The sequence below is a fragment of the Orbicella franksi genome, chromosome 7 (genome assembly GCF_964199315.1).
Source record: "Orbicella franksi chromosome 7, jaOrbFran1.1, whole genome shotgun sequence".
Lineage (NCBI taxonomy): Eukaryota > Metazoa > Cnidaria > Anthozoa > Scleractinia > Merulinidae > Orbicella > Orbicella franksi.
Window position 1 is genome coordinate 18,830,721 of NC_138151.1, and position 10,870 is coordinate 18,841,590.

The 10,870-nt window shown below is 40.1% G+C and overlaps 1 protein-coding gene and 1 pseudogene across 1 annotated transcript; one reads left to right on the plus strand and one right to left on the minus strand.

The window, feature by feature from the left end:
- Positions 1–1,233: 1,233 nt before the first annotated feature.
- LOC145491938 (RWD domain-containing protein 4-like) lies at positions 1,234–6,738 on the plus strand. The gene is made up of 2 exons (XM_081471237.1): positions 1,234–1,915; positions 6,019–6,738. Exons 1-2 carry the CDS (start codon positions 1,562–1,564, stop codon positions 6,211–6,213), a joined length of 549 nt encoding a protein of 182 aa, XP_081327363.1. The 5' UTR covers positions 1,234–1,561; the 3' UTR covers positions 6,214–6,738.
- A 135-nt stretch (positions 6,739–6,873) lies between these two features.
- LOC145491937 (uncharacterized) lies at positions 6,874–9,798 on the minus strand (annotated as a pseudogene).
- Between the last annotated feature and the right edge of the window lie 1,072 nt (positions 9,799–10,870).

The window sequence follows — 10,870 nt, forward strand, 5'->3', positions numbered from 1 at the left end:
TAAAATATATACTAAGAAAAGTGTGAAGAAAAAAAAGAAAATTATAATAAAAACAATAAAAATGCTTGTGTCCGAGTAAAAATGCTAATGTGAAGTTCAAAATAAAATTGAATATTGTCTTGGTAATTGTTTCGCATTATTGTCAGCATGGTTCGTAATTGCTGTGTGCCAGGAATCCAAAGTTTTTCTAACACGGAAATTTCCCTTGTCAATCACGCGTGCATTGTCAAAGTCGATGGAATCGTCGTTCAATCAGGCATGTGAAGCAATGTTGGAACCTTTTTAAAAGGTTTTTGTGTTTCTAATATGTAAATTCACAAATTCATGCAATTAAAACGTCTCATTTTCACTTTTACCGGTAATGTTTAAGCATAAAGGCTAATTCTTAAAAAGAACACTTGTGGAAATACATCTACTAAAGGTTTTCCTGGGTCTCTTAAACCAAGTTCTGGCATTTGTTACGTTCTTTTCTTAACTCAAGAAAAACTTTTGGGGACTCCGTTGTTGTTTCACAAAAGCCCTTTAAAACGAAACTAGTTGCAAAAATCGTAATTCTCTTTTAAAAAGTTACACCAACCCCTATTATACCGTTTATTTCAAATCGTATTATCAGTATTTCCTTCAAGCTCTGACGCCAGCATCCACTTTCACATTGAAACTCCTAGTGTCCGATCATGTGATCCGATCTTCTCTCCCCAAAAAACACGTAAATAGCGACTGGGTACAAAGCATTGCGTTACACTACGTGAACGCAAAATCGAGAGGGGATACATAATACATACTGTAAATCCTCAAATTGGCGCCCCCCCCCCCACCTCGAATAAGCGTCCCTCCTAGCGGCCGAAATTTAAAATAGGCGCCCCCCCCCTCGAATAAGCATCCCCTCCCCTCCCCCAATTTTGTGGACGAGTAATGAGACAACAAAGGATGTATAGTTTTCGTCATGTAGTATAAGATTTGAACATTGTTTCAGTTTGTGAACACGTTTAGTGAACACGTTGAACACGTTAAGTACTAACGGTGCCGCGATTTAAACTTTAGGATCAGCTTCTTATGTAAATAAACAGCTTATGTTGGTGTTTACGCGCAGATGATGTATAAAAAAAATGATCATGTCAGGCCACGATTTGGGAAAAATTAAATAAGCGTCCCCCCTCCCCTCGAATAAGCGCCCCCCTCGAATAAGCGCCCCACGTCTTCTCCTAAATTTGAAATAAGCACCCCGGGCGCTAATTCGAGGATTTACGGTGAGTACATAAGTGTGTCGGTCTACATAAGGTACTAAGGCAGTTATAACCGCTGGTCTAGCGTACCGTGGACGACAAAATTTTACGCCATTCCAGTCGTCCTGGTCCTCTTGGTCGGTCCTCTTCAAGTCTTCAAGTCCACTTCCACCTATTCGTCAGCCTTCCAGTCGGCCTTGTCGTCCGCCTTCCAGTGACCCTTCCAGCCGGCCTAGCCTCCAGTGCAGAAAGTTAACCTTGGAGTGTATTGTAAAATGTTTTGTAGCATGGGCCAGGGTCTTTCCTTCTGTTTGTTTTAGATCAAAAGATCGTTCAAAATGAGTTATAGCGAGGATCAAGAGGATGAAAGAGAAGTTCTGCGTTCTATTTACGAAGCGGATGAAAGGTTCAAAGAGGTCAACGCCACGACCTTTCAATACAAGTTCGGCGAAGACGGCCATTACAAATCATTCTTACTGGAAATCTCCTGGCCCCCAAATTATCCAACTTCGCTTCCAGTTATTAATTTAGATGCATTTTACAACAAGCACATCAACTCTAAAGTGAAAGAAAGCATCCGACTCCGGGTAGTAGAACAATGTGAAATGTGTCTTGGCACTGCTATGACTTATTCAATATTTGACTGGGCCAAGGAACACGAGGAAGAGCTTATGCAAGATCAACAGGCGCAAGTAAGCTTATGTTGATTTAGTTTATCTATATCTATACCCTGCGTGCCCAATCCATGAAAATCGATCATTGGAAGGCAGTCGATTTAATCAATATAATCGATGATAATATTATAATATTATAATTAGTAGCTCAAGCAAATATTTCAAATTTGGTTATTAATGTGGCTTTTAAGGTGGCTTTATAACAGACCAGTTGGAGATGAATACCTTGTGTGAGAGCACGCGCAAATTAAGCGGACATAGATTAAAACTGATAATACATACCAGGGATATAAAACTAACTGGGATAACAACAAAAGACCCGATTAACACTAGTGAGGCAATCTCAAATAGTGCAGAGTGCAATTGATAGCTCTGGCACGGTAGTCCCATAAGTACTCAACACTGCTCGGTTCACTTCCGGTTTGTATCTACCTTGGTAGTCTGCTGGGGCTTTGCCCCTTAGCAGTGTGTACGTTTCAAGGATGTATTTTCATTCAAGGTCCAAAAATTACCTACAATTACTGTTTGTCATGACAGCTTTTACTCTGGTGTTTTATGATGATTTTCGTTCATTTTAAATTCAATAATGCGTTGAACAAACATGACAATTTAGCTCTTCACACCAACTTTGTAACTTGATACTATTGTTTTCCTAACAAAGGTATGTAACATGAAACCCTTTTTTTCTCCAAAACACACGGAAGATGAACTTGTTTTTTGGGGATAAATGAAAGAAAGTTAAATATCTGACAAAGAAATGGAAGGGAAACAATTTTGTTTTTTCTCAAAACGTAAATTTTCTTATCACGGATGAACAGGAACCAATTCAATTATCAGATAGTCACGAAATGCCACTTTCTTTTTTCTGTTGCCACCTTTGTTGTTAACAACTGAAAACAATTCAAAATTAATACACAACAATATTGATTGCTGAGAAGCGTTTCAACAAAAAGTATTGAAGGTATAAACAGTGCTCCTTGACTGATATGAACAAGTCTCCTCAAAGACTGATTAAGCTAATTTGCACTATCATTAGGTGCCATGGAGTCTGCAGCAATGTTTGAGCACTTTCCTGGTTTCTTTTTTCACAAATCTACAAATTGCAGAGTATTAAAGCCACCAACTTGGGAACTTTTTGGTCTCTCTTGCAGACGCAATTAAGGCAAGAAATAAACAAGCCGCTAATGAGAAGCAATACATTTGAACCCTAACAAACACACAATTGTAGATTGAAAACAGCAGATGATATTTGTTGAACCGACCTGTGTGTAATTCATAAAGCTACGCAGCCACAGTAACGTTTCACTTTTGTAATGAAAAGGGACAAGTGGTGCTATCTGAAATATAACTGCTGTCCTCGGTCACATGACATGACATATAACATACTGCGTGGAAACATAGTGTATAACACTAATGCATGCATCTTACTTGTTGAGTTCTACCATAAGGAAAACCTCTCAACATTTGTATGTGATTCCGTATGCAATGTATCCTCCACCTAATATAGAAGCCACAAATGCTAACTAACCTGGGCATGCGTTTAGAGCAAATTGGTTTTGTTCTAAAGAGAATGCAACGACAAGGAGAGTAAGGGGTTACCTGAAACAAACATATAGCTTTGCGATGTTCACACCCAACTGGCGCAGATGGAACATGTTTTACGTAGAGTACACATGTACCTTTCCCACCCCACCCCACCACTTCCTTGCCTCTAGACTAATTAATTAATTGAAATTAGTCAATTTGACAAACATTAAAGTTTACACCTTAGCACTATAGCGCCATAGCGCCTTAGTACCTTAGCGGCAGGCAGCCCCCAAAACCATCTCAATAGTGCACTCTGCACTAAAAAGGGAAATGTCTGGTTATCTCTACAGTAACATTTAATGGATGCACCATTTGTGAATACCAGTTGTTACTTCAGGGATACCAAAGCAGTTGTAGCGTGCACGAAAGGTCGAATCAATGAAAGCAGTAAAGAGTGTGTGTTCAACAACATTTTAGAATGCATCTTGTCCGTTCCCTTGAGAGAAACATTTTACATCAATCAAAGAAATTTTAAACAATGCACACCATAGTCCTATTATCTATCCTTTTGTGAATACCAGTTTTTACTGTTAGATTGGTAAGGGAACTCACTTTAGAATTACATTGAATTGATGTTACAGTCTTAATAAAATAACTACATTTTGCTAAGATCCAAATCCAAGACGAAGTAAGTGTGATTCTGTTTTTGTTTCTCTCCTGCTACCTAGGAAAAACACAAATCTAAATAGTTACGTCGGGTGATAACCAATCCGTACCATTTTAATTCAGACTCGGGTTTTCATTTTGTTTGACATACAGAGTGACATGGTTCCCATTAGTTTTTAGACCATAAATGGCCTAGATAGACGCTGCTGTAGCATCAGAATCCTGACGGGCAAATTGAAAAGTCGTGTAAAGAAGAAAAAGAAAATCTCCATGTTCCACTGTTTCAAGAACTGTTGGACTGCTTTCGGGAGTCAAGCACCACAGTAGAACATGCGTCTGATATCAGATATAGTTTGTACATAGTTTATTTCCCTTGTTGCATATGTATATAGTTTTTCAGTGTTGCGGGTCATCAGGACCCCAGATGTCCCTTTATGTACATTTTTGAAAAAAAAGCATTAAATTTTGCCTGAAGTTGTTTGAAAAAATCTGTCATGTGTGACTTATTGCATGACAATCCTGTTTGTATATGACAACCATCCATCACCCATCTATCAATCATTACATGATGTGACGATGTAACCCTGTATACTAATTAGGTCTCAACATGGAAGCGAGGTTTTTGGATCTAGTCAAACGTTTAAGATACTAAAAAGGGCTTTAGAGAGTTAATGGTAACATTTTCACATTCATGAAAGAATGAGGTAGATGTAAAATCATTTTCATGATACATTAATTAGTGATGCTACCATCGTTAACAGAGTTTAAAAATGCAAATTAGATGGTCAAGAAAGCAATTAAGTCAAACAAAAATGGGCTTGAACAATTATACCCGCTTTCAGTGTTACGTGCATAGGTGACATCTTTCGACCATCTCTCCACATTCTATCTTTTGACATGCTGTGTAAATGGCTGAAATATTGTTTACCTGTGAAACTAGCAATTTTGCTGGTTATTAGTGGAGCAAATGTCAAGTATATGATAATTACTGACCTCAAATGAATGAAGAAGATTGTGGACTCCCAACTTACAGGATAATTCAAACAATTTTAGTGTAGTCGAACGGCTCTCAGTAGTGACTTCCAGTAGAATTGGGCCGCTACTGCTCAGTTAATATTCGAAATATGTAAACATTCAAAGCATTTATCCCTCACAGAATGTTTTCTTGATGCTTCTAGCCTTAGTTTGATATCAAATAAATCAATCTTTCATGACTAAAAATCAAGTTCAACCGTAAAGAAGCCACTTGTGCTTACATTTTGACGTAGGCCAGGTTACATAGCATGTCGAAAGATGGCATGTTGAGTGATAGTAGCTATGCACGTAATACTGAAAGCGGGTGTAAAACTTTCCTTTGAATTGCTTTCCTTTCATCATGAACAAAGCAAATCTCTTGTCCATTTTGTTTCTTGTGGCAATTGAAATAAAGGAAGAAAAACCAATAACAATCAATAAAAATCAATAAAAATTGATACTTGGCCCTCTTGATCATCGACTTTCATTGATTTCCGATATTAATCGATTAATTGTTATGGATTATATTGATTGGACTTGATTATATTGATCATTGGTTTTCATTATCGGGCACGCCGGGTTTTATATAGAGGTAACTACACAAACAAGATGAAGTTATGTTTTGCTTTGTCTTTGTAATATAATTTATTGTTAGGGGTTAGGGGGAAATGAATTTTGAATAATGAACTGAACTGAATTGTTCCATCTGGAACAATTGTAATTCCAGTTGTCACTGTGTAGTTATTTCTGTTCTGGTGTTCATTCTTTTTATTCATTCATTTATTTTGTTTGTATAGTCATATTGTCATTCCCTGCAATCAGTGAGCAATTGCAGGATTCTATTTTCTGAGGAGGAGTTACATTTTGACTGAGTTAGAGTGCTGTTTGTATTGAGATTTATTTCCTGCTGACAGGAGATTAAAGAGGAACAAATACCTGACCAAGAAGTAAATTCTCAGCAAAAGAAGAAAGAGAAAAAGGAAATATTGACAAAAAACCAAAAGCGACGACTTGCAGAAAGAACAAACTACAAAGGAGAAAGAGAAAGAGGCTGGAACTGGGTAGATGTAGTGAAACATTTAAGTAGAACAGGTGTCAAAGATTCCTGAGAAGACAATTTCACTTCACTATGTTGTGAAGCAAATAAACTTACGTCAAAGTAAGTAAGCAACAAGTTTTAAGAGGGTGACACAACAGAATCCTTGATGAACAAGTGTCCCTCTACACTAGTAGTTCACCGCTTAAAATACATCTAAAAACGAAAATTCTAAAATATGACAAAGAAAAAAAGATGTGTACATGAATTGAATTTCTAGTTAAAAACATGCACAGTCATAAGCTAAGAATTACTAAGCTTAAAATATTTTTTAAGAGCAGAGTTATCGTTGAAAGAGCAAATGGTGCTCTTCTTGCACAAATTCAAAGGAGCGTTCCAGAGTTTGACTTCAAGAACTTGAATAGACTATAGTCCGTGAGCCAGTAGGGCTGGTTGGTATCATCTGGGGTGAATAAAGTTTATGGTGGTTTTCTAGTAGATTAGACCATAAATAGTAGGGAAAAGCACGATAGCAATGATTCTATGGTAGCTAGTGGATAACAGTGCTCTTTAAAGTGTGGCTCAGGCATGGGAACGAGGCTGAAGCTTGTTTTGTGCTTAGTAGCTTCAGATGTCCACCAAAATGAACAGAGCACATACACAACAGTACCATTGTTTCACACATACATTTTTTAATTACGAATGGTTCATTTCATTAGTCACATGACCAGAGCACAACTTTGGCATGGAAACGAGGCTGAAGTTGGTTTGACATATATATGTGTGTTCATTAGCTTTAAATGTCCATCAAAATCTGCAAAACACTTACTCAACAGTATCATTGCTTTACAAATATCATTTTTGTATTTTTGTGTTGTTTATCACGTCGTTTACATCACTGGACACGTGACCAGGGCCTCTAAAATGGCATTTTTACATGACAGACAATTGTTAGACTCTACTACGAGGCACTCCAATCCACTTTAATTCAACCTGCTCTTTTTAATGTTTCTGACGTTCTTTCTGATGTTCTTTAACGTGGGCATAGCTAAGAATATCATTAAGTAAATGAGTCGCGTGACCTAATTTCTATATTTACCAGTTGGCATACATAGAAAGCATACATAGAAAGTACTTGTGAGAATTCACAGAAACTTCTTAAGCGATCAGTTTAACATTCCTCATCACTGCTCACTCCATCATCATCATCGGCACTCTAGATCTCTTGAACAGAACCTTGGTTCTCACATTCAGCAAGCCTGCACATATCAGTGCATCTTAGGCCATTTGTGACACAGACACATTTAGGGGCGACGCATCATTTAGTGCCGTTACACGCTAACAGCTCAAGTATGGCCTCTGGTGCTGCTTTTACGTCCATCCAGTCAACAACTAACTTGGCAACACCATCTTCATGCTCAATCTTCCATCCCTGTCCAACAGGAGTCGGAACTTGTGGGTCTTCCTCTAAACACCGTTTCCATATGGCAACGTGATAATTTGCTCTCTTTGCATGTTTCACAAGACAATCTCTGCAAGGAGGAAGCTGGTGGCTTTCTATCTCCCCACTTCCTGAACAAAACAGCTGGTACCTCAGCTCACTGACTTTGTGGTGACCGTGTTACTAGAGTAAAGAAGACAAGTAAGTTCCTCTTATTTATCTGTTAATTCAGGAGATAGGCCCCACTCTTTTCCCAGCTCTGTTAACGCTTCTCGGCTCCTTGTGTTCTTCTTTAATAGCTTCAATGCTGGTGCCTTTCCCTTTCCTGCAAATGCGCTCACAGTATCACACCCAGTGAATGCATGCATTCCCAGAACACCTTTGCACACTTCTGGACCAAGTGAGGCAGCAACTTTTGTTATGTCAATAACCTTTGTCCGTGTACGAGTTCCAGATTTCATGAACAGGGAAGCTCCTATCTCATTGCTAAATGCCAAGGACATGATAAATACATCAGTGTCCTCCGAACAGACAAGAACAGAGTTGAAGCCCTCATTAGCTGCATGGGAAGCGTGGAGCAGTAGTCGTCCATCTGCCTCTTCCTGTTGAGACCTCAGTGCTGGAACCTCACTACCTTTCGCGGTGATTCTGTAGTATGTATCACCAGCATTGGCATACAACGGTTTCTCCTCCAACTTCTGTCTGCATGCTTCCTTTCTCCACTCATTGACGATGAAGGTAAGACTCGTCTTATTGCTCACTCTTGTCAGGAAATTCCTCCACTGCCTAACTATCTGTGTGCTAGTAATGTTAACAAGCTGGTGTCCTGGCTCTTCACCTCGCAGTTGCCGCTCACTGTTCTTAATGGATAACTCCTTGTAGGTGTCAAATACGACGTCTATTCTGTTACACCACACCCCTTCTTTTATTGCCATAGACAGGACAGTGATAGTGACATCACCAAACGTCAGTTGATCTCCCTTTAGCCTTTGCACCAGAGACATGCTATCAATAACTGCAGCAGAATTTACAGGGACTTCCTCAGAGAAATGAACATTTTTCTGTAACAGTGATGCCAGGGAGGCCTTGTTGGTCTTTCTCAGAAGGCCATCTGGAGTTGACAAGGCCCAGGGAAGTGGTCCAAGAGGGTGTAAAAGGATGGTATCTATCTGCAAGCTTCGTTCTTGTGCAATAACTATGATTCTTCGAAACAAGGACCTGTCTGCTTTCAAAATAATCGATCGGTCGTTGGTTTGCACCTGTTTCTTCTTGTTCATGTCGCTGAATGTCTTAAGTTTGTTGGTCTTCAGAGGGTCATGGAATTGTCTGATTTGAGGAGTGTTCTCCATTCTCTCTCAACATCTTTCACCAACTGCGTGTGCTGTTTTCAGGTCTGTGGCAATCTCTCTGGGGGCTTTCTTTGTAGTTGAAATGCTAATCGGTTCTTGGCTCTCGGAAAATGGATTAACCCAGCCTTGGATGAGGTCAACTATGGAAGAAACCGCCAGCTCATCTCTCTTTCTTCTTGATGACTGAAGCTCTGTATGCTGCGTTTCCGAGTTGGATCCTTGTACCATGTTTCTTAACTGCCCGAGAAATGCACTTCGGTATTCTGCTGTGAGGTAGTAGCGCTGAACAGTTGCAGGTTTTAAGCTAAAGCGTGTGGTTCCACCAGGATTCTGGGTATCTTTGTTAACTGTGACCTCAGTTGTCTGGTCAACTGGAATCCTCCCAAAGGGATTGCTGCTGGCTAACTGAACGGAAAAACTGCCTTCTTTGAATGCCTTCTGTACTTCAGGATTTTTGTCACCGAGATTTGTCATCTGAGCAAAGTAAGGAGTCAGGTATAGTGAATAGTTCACCTTGTCATAGGCGAAACACCAAGGGATCATCATTCGTACGGAATGGAGATGTAAATCCCAGTCACCTTCACGAGATGCTCGCAACAAGCCAAGAACTATTCCCTCTACCATATCCACATATGACATCCAGAATGCTGAAAGTTCACCGTTACTTTGACGAATATGATTCAGGAACTCTCTCCGCATAGTCATCACTTGAGGCAGGACTGGGCATTGAAGCAGCTGGTCTAAGCTCTCTTCCTTAAAATTATTAGCCAGTGTATCCACCTGCTCAAGAAAAGACGCCACTGTGATGCGATGATTGGGATCGCTGCTCTCAAGCCTTCTCATGAACTCAGTCCATGCTAACCTCATCAGTGCTTCATACAGGTACTTGTGTGCCCGCACGCCACAGTTGTAATGCTTTCCATCAATAACACCACTTATGGAGCCCTCGGCAACTATCTATGATTCAATGAAGATGTCCTTCAAACCGCTATCTCCAAATAGTTTCCCCAGGACAGCCAATGCAACGCAAATCGTGTGAAATGTTCCAATTCGCAAAACAATGTTCGAAAACTGGTCTTGCTTCCATGCAATTTCCGCTGCTTTTGCGTAAAGTGCTTGATCCATGACAACGACAGTTGATGATAGATCAAGTTTCTTCCTGATTTCCTCTGACTGGTTAAGGATCTCAAAAACTGTTGTTAATTCTGTTGCTGGAGCATTTATTGTCGGGAGATACTCTACGACATCTGGTGTTACTTGAACTTGATCCCTTGTTTGGATATTAAATCCGGTCCAACTAGGCACCTTTTGGACCTTTGAATTGACTTGCCTAGCAAGGATCCATAGCATGTTTTTCTGCTCTGCATTTCTCGCAGCTTTGTTGGCTTCACCAGCATAGTCATCCTTGGTTTTGAGAGGATGTGGTCATACACGAGGGCCAGCGACATATACGTCAAGTTGGGGTTGATGTTGTGTGCTCAAAGTCCTCTGTTTCCTTTTGTCAATGCGTGGTAGATCTTTGGGCGGTGGGTCAGGACCGAAGAGTCTAGGCTGTACAACGATTCCGTTGACACGGTGGGATGTTCCTTTCCCTGACAAGGTCTCCTCAATTCTGTCTATGTTGTCCCAGGCGAGGTTTGTGAAGACGTGTGGCTTAATGGAGGCGGGAAGTGACACTCTTTCGTCCAGACCTGATGTCAGCTTTTGTAGACACAAAGCGGTGTCGTTTTCCTCAAGCTGAGTATATGACATCCCGTGGGCAGACTTGTTAAGTATCCTGATTATCTCTGTGTTTCCAGTTAATGTTTTGACAGCATAAGGAAGGAGCTCATGCTTGGGAGGCTTATGCTGACCGCATGTGACAGCATCTATTAGGTCTTGACCAAATGACTGGATTAGATTTGACACTCTCTCTGATGGCTTTTCATTCTGAGGGTTTC